At 42.6% G+C, this 15,867-nt stretch overlaps 1 protein-coding gene across 1 annotated transcript in view; it reads right to left on the bottom strand.

Moving 5' to 3' along the window:
* The window catches only part of RFX6 (regulatory factor X6), a 119,061-nt gene that overhangs the window by 36,349 nt on the left and 66,845 nt on the right, over positions 1-15,867 (bottom strand). Inside the window, exons 11-13 of the mRNA XM_088481007.1 lie at positions 8,936-9,095; positions 2,020-2,164; positions 547-641 (exon numbers count right to left, since the gene is read on the bottom strand). Coding sequence (XP_088337133.1) covers positions 547-641; positions 2,020-2,164; positions 8,936-9,095 — 400 coding nt within the window. The remainder of the gene's footprint in view (positions 1-546; positions 642-2,019; positions 2,165-8,935; positions 9,096-15,867) is intronic.

Below are 15,867 nucleotides of genomic sequence, written 5' to 3'. Positions count from 1 at the left end.
AAGGGTTGCACAGTTGATTTTTGGCTATAGGTGTATGGAGGAAGGATGCCAGTAGGTGCTCATCTGCATCTGATGCCATGTTATGCAGCTGAGGTACCAGACAAAGATCATCTAATCAGGGCAGAAGGAGGAAGCAGACAGTGTGCTTCTCTCCCACACTTCTGTTTTATGGGTGGGGTCCAGCAGTAAAGGGAAGTGGAGAAGAGGTGAACTGATGGGCATATAAGGGGCATGTGGAGATATCTGATGACATGTGGGTAGGCCTTATGGGCATGTGAAGAGGCGTGATGGCATTTGGAGATGTTAGATTGGCATACAGCAAGATCTGATGGTTATGACTCTGTGGCATCTATAGATTTTCTCTGGTGCCCACCCTGATCTAGAAGTTTCATAGAAGTACTTGAACATGCAGACAGTAGTCCAGGCTGGTATGCACACATGGCAATCTGGGAATTTAAATTCCTCGTCATTGTCATTGTGTGTCATATAGATAGGTGAATTTGCTCCCTGATTTACTATTTTTTTATGCACAGAAAAGTAATTCACCTTGATAACTCTTAGCTCTACAACATTATCCAACCACTCAATAAAGGACTCCACTGTAGCATTTTTCTTTAAGAGATCTTTTAACTCTTGAAACACTGTATAAAGAGAAAGAAAAAAACAGTTTTATGCTGTATTTTCTGCACTAAGAGGCTAATTTAGAATTGGATGCTTTTACTTCAATTAGTGCAAACATGAAATAAGTGGTGCAAGAAAGCGCATTTACTTTACATTAATGTGCAACTGAAAATAAACACAAAGATTTAGGTATATATATATATATATATATATATATTACTTCAACATTCATATTGAGAATATACAGTAGTAAAGTCAGTCACATTTTGAAACATTATTCATCATCACCAACTTGATGTTGATGAATGATATTTTATTTTTTTATAGTAAAGTAAGAAGCCTTTAAACAAAATAATACTAATTTTAAAAAAAACCTTTGCAAATTCAGCACCAGGGTTCATAACCTGGACTTGTTGAAGCAAGTACAGGAGACAAACAGTGCAGGGAACCCCTGCAAAGTAGCAACTAGCATTTGGCTACAGTCTGTTATAGCTGAAGGCACTGTAATGGGGAAACTCATAGCAGAGAGCCCCCAGTTAAGCACAGGACTGAATCAGGCCTGAAAAAAGGCACATCCTCAAAGCAAAGGGGTACTTCAAAATACCTGTACATTCTATGTGTATTGGTAATAATTAGTTCAAACTCTGGAAATCATAAACATTTTAGATATGCTGGAACATGTACAACTACAAGTGCCAGCATACCTTAACACCCCCAGGGTACTCCTAGTGATTTCAGCAGTGCTCTATTTTTCCTAGGGGGTGTCTGCATTTTGTATATTGGTCAGATTAACTTAGTGAGTTCACCATCATGCTGGACAGGCTGAGACTGTGTTATAATGGGGTACAGCATGTTGCAGGTTTCTCTGTTATAGTATCTTCAGGACATTCTATTATGGAATCAGCAGTTCAGCCTGTCATAGCCTAGTGCTGGTTGCTGTCTTTGAATATTCCACAGAACAATTTGAAAATGTCACTGATCTCTAAGTGATACCTTTAAAAACCATATTAGTAAGATTAAAATGTATAAAATCACAAATGTCATCATATTAGAAATACACCGTTTGCAGCCTGAAAATCTGTGTAGCCTCTTATCAATTAAAGGTAGCCCCTTTTGTAGATGTAAAAGTGCATCTTTATTAACCACCTTTGGCCTAAGTGATTGACTCATGTTTCATTCTCTGCAAACCCCAAAGTGGCACGTACAGGAAAACACATAGCACAAACTGACATGCAATGATGTCATGAACGCACAAAAGCATTTGCTTTTAATACATGTTTATATATATGCAAAATTAAATGGCTCAATAAATTACTTTATATGTCAATACATTCATTTTTTATTAATAAAATAGAATTCCTTTGTTTTATAAGCAGTGTTGACAAGATAGGAACTCACGTTCAGTGTAGACGTCACTGTCTGAGTCAGCACCACTGCAGCTACTAAGAAGAGCCTGCGAACCAATACTGTACAAGTCTACTTTATCAATGTCCAACGTCATAGCATTTACCACGTTCTGATCAAACAGGGCTGGCCGAGCAATCTGAAAAATATAAACATAAATAGTTTATAGTTGATTATCTTAAATTCAGAATTTAGTTTTTCAATTGTGCAAAACAAGTGTGTATGGTTTATATTAGTTTTTACAGATTGAGTGTACAGAATATCCCGCACCAAGCATTTCAGATAGATTGGAGTTCTTTATGTGAGGGATCTAGCCAAATGTAAACCTTTGCAAAACAAACAAGTTGTATATTCTTCTTCTTATTTCCTCATTTGACAGGGCCACCAACTGACTTGGATACATACATAAAGAAGACATGAAGAGAAAGGAAAGCATAAAAAAATATCTAATTTTATTTGGTATATTTAAAATTTCTTATGGTGTCATACTTTTTAGAACAATAGTAAAATTTACAAAAATTACAATGTCTTTATTTATGTATTCATGCAAATATATACATAAATAAAATTCCCATAAAGGGTTAAAGCAAGCAAGAGTATTAAAAGTTATAAAGAAGAAATATTTTGTATGCGCACTGTTATCCCAAGTAATCAATTTGTTCTTAGTATCTAGGTTTTGCTTGAGAAAATAAGACCTCTTTTTTATGTTCCTAGTATCTAGGTTTTATTTAAAAAAACAGGATCTCTTATGTCAGATCCTAGCAGTTTAATACTGCATCTATTGTAACTTGTAACTTTTGTATCAAAGTCAGGTTCTACATATAAAAGGGCAATGACACTTTGTATCCATTCAATAGAATACATTGTACCACTGTATAAAATCCAGAAAATTCTGAGTTTCAGTGTCGCTTAATATGAATCACAGTGTAGAATTAATCTTGTTAGATCTTACATATTTTAATGGATATAGTCACACTGAGACAATACATTATTAATACTTATATGTGTTCTAAGGGATTATCCTTTATATGGAATACCACCATGGGTATCAGTTTCTTAATAGAAATATTCTCCTAATATATAACCCTGTTGTGGGTGAAAATAAAAGGGTGGTATCACCTCATTTAAGGCAGTTTATATACACAACAATTCAGAAAGAAATGTGTGATTTTTATCCATTCATTTTATATTGCATACTGTATATCCACATTTAACATGTATTATCACTCCTGATTGGCAATAAGTATCAGATCTCACACTTGGATCTGATACATCGTATAGCGATGAACATATATTGAAAGAGAAATTCCTGTAGGATTTGAGAAAAAAATAACTGAAATCATGCACATTTGTTACATCCATTATAAGCAATGGGTAATACACTGACACTAAAACTCTGATTAAAGGTTAGTGGTTTGTTCACAGAGTATTTCTACTTTAACAGGTTTCACTGTACAACAATGAAAATGTTTCCCATGTGAAAATAGTTACTCCAAAATGATTTCAGCAAGCAAAGAATGAATATGACATTTAAAACTCTCAGTTAGCTCTGTGTTCTGAGATGTAGCCCATTTATGACGATGTAGGGGTATTCCTAGTGATGTGGGCAGAATGGAGAGAATCTTACCAGCAATCTGCGTTCTGCGCAGAGGGGGCGGGGCCTAAGGACCCAATTAAATGAATCAGTTATTTGTCCCCTCCCCTATTCAAATATATGTGATTCACGGGATTACCCACACAAGATAACTGTGGTGCACTGAGTGACAAGCATAGTGAGCGATTCCACCAAGACATTTCAGCAATGGAACTAAGATATCAGGGTAGGTGAATCACTACTGTTGGACAGTGACAAGAGATGCCCCAGAAGAGGAGTACAAGCGACAAGCAAAGAGAAAGCACCCCCATGAATAGGCCACTATATTAGATAGTACTTTCATATGCTGTATGTTTGTTTCGTATGCTGTATGTTTGTTTCATTTTGTGTTCTTATTTGTGATTGATTGAATTAAAACAACTGTTATTAATTTTCTATCAAGAAAATATCAGATTATTTTAAAATAGCTTTTCACTATGACTATATTACTAATGTACATACAGTATAGTGCAAGTAGTGTAGCTCAAAAAATAGAGCTAGTAAAAGTACCATTTTAGTTTTTCTTTACCTCAAATTAGTAATAAAATCAAACAATAAAAATAAATATAAATAAATAAATTGAAAATAAAAAATGAAAATACAAAATATCAAAATGACTGAAAATAAATAAATATAAATAAAAGGACAATGATAAATAGTAAGGGCTCCTTACTACTGACAAAGCCGATGGCCCTTTCTTGAATAGAGCCATCAGCCAGAAAGCACGCCGGAGGCAAGACAGACCGGAGCAGGTCAGGACCAAGCCACTATCCCCTCATCCAAAACGGGAGTAAGCAGGAGCAAGTTACCATCCCTGCCCTGAAGACATAGGGCCTGATTCAGAGCCGGACGCTATTTGCGGTCGTTCGTTCTGAAAAAAGGGGTGGCTATTCAAATGAACCGTTCGCACTTTGCGGTCTGTTCACGCCTCTATGTCAGAACGAGCGAACAAAACTTGCGGTCGTTTTTTGAATAACTACGCCCCCTGGCCGCTCGCATCCTACGTCATGTCCGCTATTTATTAGATTAATCGAGTACATCGACCAGCGTATGAACTGCTCGCTATTCTTGTGGTTGGTTTTTCCTACCCCAAACTTGCGAGCAGTTCTGACTATAAAATAACCCAGTGACGTGGTCAATGACGCTACTGTATTAATTATGCACACCCATAAAACACCCGTTTTGACCTTTAAGCACGCCTGCGTTCGGATCTCCACTCCCCGTTTTCAAGCACCTTCCCCTGTTACCACCCACAAACGCCTCATCCTGTCACTCAAAATAGCAGGCATTCGCTATTTAGCAAACAAATGATTTTCGGCCGCACTGACTGGTTCGTGCATGCTTATTACGATCCGTACGCATGCGCAGTTGGGCAAACATTGCTCGGAATGAACGAGCGGCCACTTACGAGCGGTTCTGAATCAGGCCCATAGTGCAGTGTCTACACAGCACTGAGCGCCAAGGTCGTTACCAGCATCGAAGGACAATCCAGGCTAAACTCCGTGTCTCAGGGTAAGATAGGGACAGTCACCCACATGCATTGCACTTCAGCAGCGGGCACCCATCATCCCCGAAAAAGAGTATAAAGATTGATTGCACTGTTCATTTAATTTCTTTTATTCATTCATTAGTTTCATTTAATATATTTATTTATTTTCAGTCATTTTGATATTTTGTATTTTCATTTTTTATTTTCAATTTATTTATTCATATTTATTTTTATTGTTTGATTTTATTTTGTTTGTTTAAAGTGGATCTGCAGCCATTTAACTGCTCCAAGACAACACACAGACATACGGTACATCATTTTTTGTTTTGCAAGCGCTTCTCATACCTTACAAATATTCTTCCTATTTTTTAATCGAAAACATAGAAGCAGCTACATATTTCTGGTGCGCTATCACATTATCAATATAAACCAATCAAATTAGTAATGTATGACTTTTTAGAAAGGAAACAAATTAAAAGTATTAATTTGTTGTACAGTGTTTTCAATCAAATTAAATTAGCTTTATATAATTTTATGTAAGTATACTCCAATATTGCAGCTGCTTATATATACATTTATGTTATCTTTTACCAAGGCTTAATACAGCGTCACCCTCTATCACATAACTTTGTTATTAGTGTATGCACTTTATCACGCAAATTGTAGGGCTCATCCTAACCCACTACTGCATGTTCCTTCCTCACTATCTAGTCCATGTGTGTCACCCTTGTTTGTGTGCCCCTCCCCTTTAGAATGTAAGCTCTCACGAGCAGGACCCTCTTCCATCGCGTGCTTCTCCTTGTCTTACTTATACTTTCATCTACTGCTAACCAGAGCCATAACTAGACTTTTTGGTGCCCTGTGCCAGAGAGAGCAAATGCTCCCCCCCATTTTTTAAATAGGGACATAAGATAGTGCACCTGAAAAAGTGTCATGGCTTCATGGGGAAGGGCCAGGGAAGAGATAAGGGAGGTCAGAAGATGCTGGGGATAAAATAAGAGGAAGCTACAAGTGAGAATGATAATAAACAGGAAAATTGACAGGACCAAACAGCACCCCCTGCCCTGCGGTGCCCTGTGCCATGGTACAGGTCGCACTACCCTAGTTACGGCCTTGCTGCTAACTTCCCGCAATGGCACCTAGCACTTGGTTGCTGACACCCTGCTGCTTATTTAAGTGTTATGCAGCAATGTTTATAAACCATTTATTTGTCCTGCGCTGTTTGTACTGTTAATACCTGTTTTTCTTGTTTGCTCAATTGTTTATGTACTTTGTAATGCACTGCGAAACCCTTGTGGTGCCATATAAATAAAGGATAATAATAACAAATAATAATAATAACAACCTATAAGGCAACCCCTAGACAGCAAAATATACAACATACAAATGAGTTAAATAAGATAACAATCATGCCATATTTAAAACTAGCTGGGATACGCAGCGTTGCCCAGGTTGAAGCCTGGACTCTGCACCTGCAGCCTTTATTTGCTTACATTGTCCTCGCCTATAACCCCATTCCATTGATCCTGAAAAGGACCCCACTGTTAACTAACATGCATGCAAACAGTTGCGTAACTCCCGTGGGTACAAGGGATGCGGTTGCTATGGTGTCCCAGCTGCCTCTGAAGCCTGCTACTCCCAGTCACACACATAAGGTGGGCAGGTCCACTCATGGCCACCGAGGGGGGCCTGGATCTCAGCAGTGTTAATTTGGTGCCAGACTGTCAGCAGACTACATCTGGCGCACTGGCAGGCAGTCATGAAGAGACAGTGCCGCTGGTCATGAGGTAATCAGAGCTCATGGACTGGCAGCCAATCAGCAGTGGTAGCTCCTGATTGGCTGTCGGTCCGCAAGGTCCATTTAGCTCGCAACTGGCACCAGATTAAAATTGTGCCGGAGCTGTCTGTCCATGTATGCTCCCTGCCGGTGCACCAGCTATAATTAGCTGGTGGCCTGGACCCAAATTCACACCTGCTGGCTGTTATTGGCACACAGGGCTGAGAAGCTGCTGGAGGGACATGGGGATGTGAGTTTCTGTGGGGTCATAATGTGTAAGGGGCACTAGTATTGTGTGGGATAATGTGTTATATGTGGCACTACTACTATGTGGCATAATCTGTAAAGAGCATTACTGTGTAGTATAATGTGTAAAGGCATTACAGTGTAGTGTAAGGGTCATTACTGTGTGGCATGTACAAGGGGCACCACTATTGCGTGACATAATCTGTATAAGGGGTACTGCTCTGTGGCATAACCTGGAAGGGCTCTGTGTGGGGGCAAATGTATGTGTTTTTTACCTCTGAGGGGGCCTTTTAATGATCTTGCTATGTGGCCAACAAAGTTTTAGTTACAACCCGGGGCAACGAGAGATGGTGCAGGTACTAATTACCTAGGCCCGGGCTTTCGGGAGTGGCCCAGCGGGGGCCAGGGTCTGATACCGCCTCCCCTCCCTCTTACCTGTCAACAGCCCAGCACACACTGCTATGTGCTGGACTGCAATGGGAGACTGCTTGCTGCTGCAGAGCGATCTACGCCCCTGATTACACCATTGAATGCAAACACAGAGGCCCTGGATTTAAACTTGGTACACCCAGAGATGATGTCAGCACGATATGTCGTTTCCGGCCAATCAGAACAACATATCAGTTGCATTGCTCAGTGTGTATGGCCAATATGCATACTCCCGCGGTCGCATGAGTAATTGTCTGGTTGGCGGCTCTACAAGTCTGGTCGGACGATACTGCATGTGGCACCATTGCAGGTAATGAAGGACGGAATGAGGGATTTTTCTGTCATTGATTAAATTGCTCAATTATGTGCCTTCAGTACAATATGTTGGCCTGTCAGGCCAACATATCATCTGGGTACAGATCACTCAGGGTGTACCAAGCTTTAATATGAACTTTTATGAGTCATCAAGTTTGCTCTGATTGAGGTGAAAAGGATACTTTTGTTGCATCCTCACAGGTTTTTCGCAGACTGCCAATTTCCACTGGAGCCAGCCCTGGAACCTGTGCAATTTCAGAGTGTCCCCATTTTAGCAATTGTGTGACAGTGTGTGGCCCTGACGAAGTTCAAACCTAGACAAAAACTGTATCCTGGTCAAACTACAACCCCATGCCAAATTTGGTGGAGCTAGGTCCGAAACTCCGGCCATGCATAAAGGACAAAAACACAGACAGAATCTTTCCCGCTTATTATATAGATAAGCATAATCTTGAGGGTTAGATATGAATTTCAACTCTTAAATGTAATGTCTGAATGATTGTTGCTCCAACTGCATCCAGCATCTATACAGTAATCTGCTAAGGTCTGTCCTGTATTCAACATGCATGCACCCCCCCCCCCCCAATGAGCCCCATTGCAGTAAGCGACAGGTCAGATCTGGATTGAGGATCACTCTGCACAGGGAAGGTGTAAGTATATACAGCTTAGGTGGAGCGAGGAGGGGGTGGTAAAGAACAAGAGGGGGAGCAATGAGCTGGCCAAAGTAATCCAGAGTCCCTCTACTAGTATTTATAGAAGTGTGATTACCTGTATTTGAAAACAACAAGACTTTGTTTCAAGCTGAAAATCTATTTATTTGCTTGAGGGAGAAAAGAAACCTTCTATTTAGGAACCACTTAAATACAGTTGAAATGTTAAGTACAGCTGGAAGATTTAGTGTAATCAGGTCCCACACAGGACTGATTAATTAACCGTAAAATGCATTTGATTTTCCAATTTTAGCCTGTCATCATGATTTACACCCCCAAGTACAAAGCAATATGTGTTATTAAAAACATACTTGAGCTAAGTGTAAGAATGAAGTCTGTCTTTTCAACGATGACACAAATCTTCTGACAATTGGCAGTTTCTTCTCTGAGAGAGATTCTGGAAGGTTTTCCAATGATGAAATAATCCACTGTTCCCAGTGTTTAGCAAAACTTCTTATGTCTGCTAATAAACTAATAAAGAAAATTCGGTATGTAGAGCGAGATAGTAGATCATAAATACACAGTCATTCATTGTTGTCAATCACTAAATCAATGACATCATCAACTACAGTATATGAGTGCGTGTTTCATCCATCCTAGATTGCAGCCTCTAAAATGAGTAATTTATGATTGACAAAGGTAGCAAAAATATTAAAAAATTAAAATGATATCAACTTTCCATAAGGGATACTCAGGGGGAGATCTAGACTTATATTTATGGAGCAGTGTAGCATGTTGTAATAAAAATTCAGACCCCCAAACATTGGTATAATGTAAAGCCCACCTCACCAATCTCTTTAATAACATGAACAGGACCGCAGTTCTCTGGTGGTATTAAAATTCTCATAGCTGTAGGGGGTGTAGTCAAAATGTCAACATCACAATGTTGACAATTATGATGTTGACATGTTGACATTGAACATGTCGGCATGTGCAGAATGTCGACATTTTCACAATGTAAAAATATTAATGCATGGATTTGCAGCAGAGGGTAAGGCTGCAGAAGGGAAGGTTAGGGTTAAGCTGCAAGGGTTAAGGTTAGGCTATGGGATAGGAAGTTAGGCTCTAGAGGGAGGGTTAGTGCTGCTGGATCTGCTGGAAGTCATCATCAGCTGACCACAGGACCCGGAAGTCATCGGCGGACCAATTAAGTCTCCCCTAGACAATTAGGGACATTCTAATATATCTGCTTCAATGGTGATTTATGGGAGAAATGTATCAAAGCTTGGAGAGAGATAAGGTGGAGAAAGATAAAGTACTAACCAATCAGCTCCTGTCACGTTACAGGCTGTGTTTGAAAAATGACAGCAGCTGATTGGTTGGTACTTTATTCTTCTCCACTTTATCTCTCTCCAATTTTTAATAAATCTCCCATTCTATACGTTGCATTGATCCTCCAAAAATTGCATTTTTCCTGAAGTGAGTAGCATGTGGGGTAAAGTGAGTAGCATAAGGGAAAAGTCTAATAGGCAGGAGAGATTGGTGGTTAAAAGAGACTATAGGGGAGATGTATCAAACCTTTGAGACTGAAAAGTGGAGAAGCTGCCCATAGCAACCAAAAAGATTATAGCTATCATTTATCTAGCACAGTCTACACAATGAAAACTAGAAGCTGATCGGTTGCTATTAGCAACTATTACAATTTATCGCATTGGTTTGCTAAATCTCCTTTTAAGTGAATTGCAGCGCTAAGACTGTGGGTGAGATGTATCAAACGTTGGAAAGAGATACAATTGAAAGAGCTAAAGTACCAATCAATCAGCTTCTGTCATTTTTCAAACTGTAAAATAGCAGCCACCAGCTGATTGGGAAAGACAATATATTGATATGTCATGTATGAAGGTATGTTGCTGAGGGTTTTGTGGGTAAGGGGGAGTAATTTGAGCAGGGTTCTGGAGGGCACCGGGAACCAGCATAGTTATCTGCAAAGTGGTGCAGCAGATTTAGAACTCTTGAGAAACTAAGGGCCTTATTCAGAGCCGCTCGTAAGCGGCCGCTCACTCGCTCCGAGCTATGTTCGCACATCTGCGCATGCGTATGGGTCGTAATGCGCATGCGCCAACCAGTCAGTGTGGTCGGATATCGTGTGTTCGCAAAATAGCGAGTGCCTGCTAATTTGAGTGGCAGGATGAGGCGTATGTGGGTGGTAACAGGGGAAGGTGCTTGAAAACGGGGAGTGGAGATCCGAACGCAGGCATGCCAAACGGTCAAAACGGGCGTTTAATGGGAGTGCATAATTAACAAAGCAGCGTCATCGGCCACATCACTTGGTTGTCTCTTAGCCTGAACTGTTCGCATGATTGCGGTAGGAAAATCCAACCACAAGCACTGCGAGCAGTTCAGACGCCTTTCGATGTACTCGATTAATCTAATAAATAGCGGAGATGACGTATGATGTGAACGGCCAGGGGGCGTCTTTACAAAATAGCGAGCGCATGTTTTGTTCGCTCGCTCAGATATAGAGGCGTCAACAGACCACAAAGAGCGAGCGCTCTATTTAAATTAGGGGTGAGCGGGTTCGGATTTCTGAAATCCGAACCCCCCCGAGCCCCCCCGATCCGAGTCCGATCCGAGTCAGGCTCGACTTTTCCCGCCTGACTCGGATCTGAAATCGAGGCAAAACGTCATCATCCCGCCTTCCGAGTCTCGCGGGTTTTGGATCCTATATAAGGTACCCGCGTCGGCGCCATTTTCTCACTCGGCTGTGGACAGTGAAGAGGGAGGGTGGGAGTTAGGGCTGTGTAGTGTAGTGTAGTGTAGTGTAGTGTAGTGTAGTGCTGCTGTTGTCCACTACTTCAAAGTCCATAGGGGCTGGCTGTGTTGTGCTGTGCTGCTGTTGTTAATAGGGGCTATGTCCACTACTTCAAAGTCCATAGGGGCTGGCTGGACTGTGTTGTGCAGTCAGTTCTCCATAGGGGCTGTGTCCACTCCAAAGTCCTGTGCAGTGTCCCAGTCCTAAAGGAGTGCTGTAGTGTTGTCCAGGGGGTGCTCTGTCCATCAGGGGTGCTCCCCCCAAGTGCTAAAAAAATAATATATTTTCTGTGTTTGTGAATTGTGTGCGCAGTAGCCGCACGTGCATCAACAAAGTAGTGCCAAGCGTGCGCCTGTGTCATAAGTAAAGGGCCGGCTGGCTTGACCGTTAAGGGTGCTGTAACCCCCGAAAGTACACTCCAGTCCAAACCAAAAAAAAAATTATTTTCTGTGTTTGTGAATTGTGTGCGCAGTAGCCGCACGTGCAACAACAAAGTAGTGCCAAGCGTGCACCTGTGTCATAAGTAAAGGGCCGGCTGGCTTGACCGTTAAGGGTGCTGTAACCCCCGAAAGTACACTCCAGTCCAAACCAAAAAAAAAATTATTTTCTGTGTTTGTGAATTGTGTGCGCAGTAGCCGCACGTGCATCAACAAAGTAGTGCCAAGCGTGCGCCTGTGTCATAAGTAAAGGGCCGGCTGGCTTGACCGTTAAAGGGTGCTGTAACCCCCAAAGTACACTCCAGTCCAAACCAAAAAAAAAATTATTTTCTGTGTTTGTGAATTGTGTGCGCAGTAGCCGCACGTGCATCAACAAAGTAGTGCCAAGCGTGCGCCTGTGTCATAAGTAAAGGGCCGGCTGGCTTGACCGTTAAAGGGTGCTGTAACCCCCGAAAGTACACTCCAGTCCAAACCAAAAAAAAATTATTTTCTGTGTTTGTGAATTGTGTGCGCAGTAGCCGCACGTGCATCAACAAAGTAGTGCCAAGCGTGCACCTGTGTCATAAGTAAAGGGCCAGCTGGCTTGACCGTTAAGGGTGCTGTAACCCCCGAAAGTACACTCCAGTCCAAACCAAAAAAAAAATTATTTTCTGTGTTTGTGAATTGTGTGCGCAGTAGCCGCACGTGCATCAACAAAGTAGTGCCAAGCGTGCGCCTGTGTCATAAGTAAAGGGCCGGCTGGCTTGACCGTTAAAGGGTGCTGTAACCCCCGAAAGTACACTCCAGTCCAAACCAAAAAAAAATTATTTTCTGTGTTTGTGAATTGTGTGCGCAGTAGCCGCACGTGCATCAACAAAGTAGTGCCAAGCGTGCGCCTGTGTCATAAGTAAAGGGCTGGCTGGCTTGACCGTTAAAGGGCGCTGTAACCCCCGAAAGTACACTCCAGTCCAAACCAAAAAAAAATTATTTTCTGTGTTTGTGAATTGTGTGCGCAGTAGCCGCACGTGCATCAACAAAGTAGTGCCAAGCGTGCACCTGTGTCATAAGTAAAGGGCCGGCTGGCTTGACTGTTAAGGGTGCTGTAACCCCCGAAAGAACACTCCAGTCCAAACCAAAAAAAAAAATATTTTCTGTGTTTGTGAATTGTGTGCGCAGTAGCCGCACGTGCATCAACAAAGTAGTGCCAAGCGTGCGCCTGTGTCATAAGTAAAGGGCCGGCTGGCTTGACCGTTAAGGGTGCTGTAACCCCCGAAAGTACACTCCAGTCCAAACCAAAAAAAAATTATTTTCTGTGTTTGTGAATTGTGTGCGCAGTAGCCGCACGTGCATCAACAAAGTAGTGCCAAGCGTGCACCTGTGTCATAAGTAAAGGGCCGGCTGGCTTGACCGTTAAGGGTGCTGTAACCCCCGAAAGTACACTCCAGTCCAAACCAAAAAAAAAATTATTTTCTGTGTTTGTGAATTGTGTGCGCAGTAGCCGCACGTGCATCAACAAAGTAGTGCCAAGCGTGCGCCTGTGTCATAAGTAAAGGGCCGGCTGGCTTGACCGTTAAAGGGTGCTGTAACCCCCAAAGTACACTCCAGTCCAAACCAAAAAAAAAATTATTTTCTGTGTTTGTGAATTGTGTGCGCAGTAGCCGCACGTGCATCAACAAAGTAGTGCCAAGCGTGCGCCTGTGTCATAAGTAAAGGGCCGGCTGGCTTGACCGTTAAGGGTGCTGTAACCCCCGAAAGTACACTCCAGTCCAAACCAAAAAAAAAATTATTTTCTGTGTTTGTGAATTGTGTGCGCAGTAGCCGCACGTGCATCAACAAAGTAGTGCCAAGCGTGCACCTGTGTCATAAGTAAAGGGCCGGCTGGCTTGACCGTTAAAGGGTGCTGTAACCCCCGAAAGTACACTCCAGTCCAAACCAAAAAAAAATTATTTTCTGTGTTTGTGAATTGTGTGCGCAGTAGCCGCACGTGCATCAACAAAGTAGTGCCAAGCGTGCGCCTGTGTCATAAGTAAAGGGCCGGCTGGCTTGACCGTTAAAGGGTGCTGTAACCCCCGAAAGTACACTCCAGTCCAAACCAAAAAAAAATTATTTTCTGTGTTTGTGAATTGTGTGCGCAGTAGCCGCACGTGCATCAACAAAGTAGTGCCAAGCGTGCGCCTGTGTCATAAGTAAAGGGCCGGCTGGCTTGACCGTTAAGGGTGCTGTAACCCCCGAAAGTACACTCCAGTCCAAACCAAAAAAAAATTATTTTCTGTGTTTGTGAATTGTGTGCGCAGTAGCCGCACGTGCATCAACAAAGTAGTGCCAAGCGTGCGCCTGTGTCATAAGTAAAGGGCCGGCTGGCTTGACCGTTAAAGGGTGCTGTAACCCCCGAAAGTACACTCCAGTCCAAACCAAAAAAAAAATTATTTTCTGTGTTTAGCCGCACGTATATATCAAATCGATATAACATAAATGGAGGACCAAACTTTCTCCGATAAAAATAAAATAGAGAAAGATCAAGATCCACTTCCTCCTAGTGCTGAAGCTGCTGCCACTAGTCATGACATAGACGATAACATGCCATCAACGTCGTCTGCCAAGGCCGATGCCCAATGTCATAGTAGAGGGCACATACAATCCCAAATGGCAAAGTTCAGGAAAATGACCTTGAAAAAGACATTTAAATCAGCTGAAGAGAAACGTAAACTTGCCAATATGCCATTTACGACACGGAGTGGCAAGGAACGGCTAAGGTCGATCCCTAGTATGTTCATGACTAGTGGTTCAGCTTCACATGACGATGGAAGCCCTCCTCCCACTAAAAAAATCAAAAGAGTTAAGCTGGCAAAAGCACAGCGAAGAACTGTGCTTTCTAAGAAGATATCACAAATCCCCAAGGAGAGTCCAAGTGTGGTGGTGGTTGCGATGCCTGACCTTCCCAGCACTGGACGGGAAGAGGTGGCTCTTTCCACCATTTGCACGCCCCCTGCAAGTGCTGAAAGGAGCACCCACAGTCCACTTGCTGATATGCAAATTGAAGATGTCACTGTTGAAGTACAACAGGATGAGGATAATGGTGTAGCTGGCGCTGAGGAGGAAGTTGGCGAGGAGGATTCTGATGGTGATGTGGTTTGTTTAAATCAGGCTCCGGGGGAGACAGTTGTTGTCCGTGGGATGAAAAAGCCCATCACGGTCATGCCTGGGCAGAAGACCAAACATTCCACCTCTTTGGTCTGGCAATATTTCTATCCAAATCCGGACAACAACTGTCTTGCCATATGTACCATATGTAAAGGTGAAATAAGTAGGGGTAGGGACGTCAACCACCTAGGAACATCCTCCCTTATACGGCACCTGCAGCGCGTTCATAAAAAGTTACTGTCAAGTTCAGAAACTTTGGCTAAGACCGTAAGCAGTCCAGGGACACCTAAATCCCGTTGTCCTGTTGTATCCAAGCGCCTGCAAACCACACCGTCAACTCCCTCCTCGTCAATTTCCTCCTTAGTCAGGATCGGAAGTAGTCCTGCAGGCCATGTCACTGGCATGACTGACTCTCCTATCCGGGATTCCTCTGGAGGATCCAGAATTGCTACGCCTACTGCTGCCGCTGCTGCTGTTGCTGCTGCTGGGAGTCGTTCATCATCCCAGAGAGGAAGTAGGAACACCACTACTTTTACTAAACAATTGACCCTCCAACAGTCCTTAGCGAGGAGGATGAAGTACGACAGCAGTCATCCTGAAGCAAAACGTATAACTGAGGCCTTGACTGCTATGTTGGTGTTAGATGTGCGTCCGGTATCCGCCATTAGTGCAGTGGGATTTAGACAATTGATGGAGGTAGTGTGTCCCCGGTTCCAAATCCCGTCTAGATTCCACTTCACTAGGCAGGCGATACCGAGACTGTACAGAAACGTCAGAAAAAGTGTCCTCAGTGTCCTGAAAAATGCCGTTGTACACAATGTCCACTTAACCACGGACATGTGGACAAGTGGAACAGGGCAGACTAAGGACTATATGACTGTGACAGCCCACTGGGTAGATGTATCACCTTACGCAGCAACAGCAGCAGCGTCAC

The sequence above is a fragment of the Taudactylus pleione genome, unplaced genomic scaffold (assembly GCF_031769625.1).
Source record: "Taudactylus pleione unplaced genomic scaffold, aTauple2 ptg000259l, whole genome shotgun sequence".
In the NCBI taxonomy this organism is placed as follows: domain Eukaryota; kingdom Metazoa; phylum Chordata; class Amphibia; order Anura; family Myobatrachidae; genus Taudactylus; species Taudactylus pleione.
The sequence above is the reverse complement of the archived record's forward strand: the minus strand, read 5'-3'. Positions and strand labels throughout refer to the sequence as shown.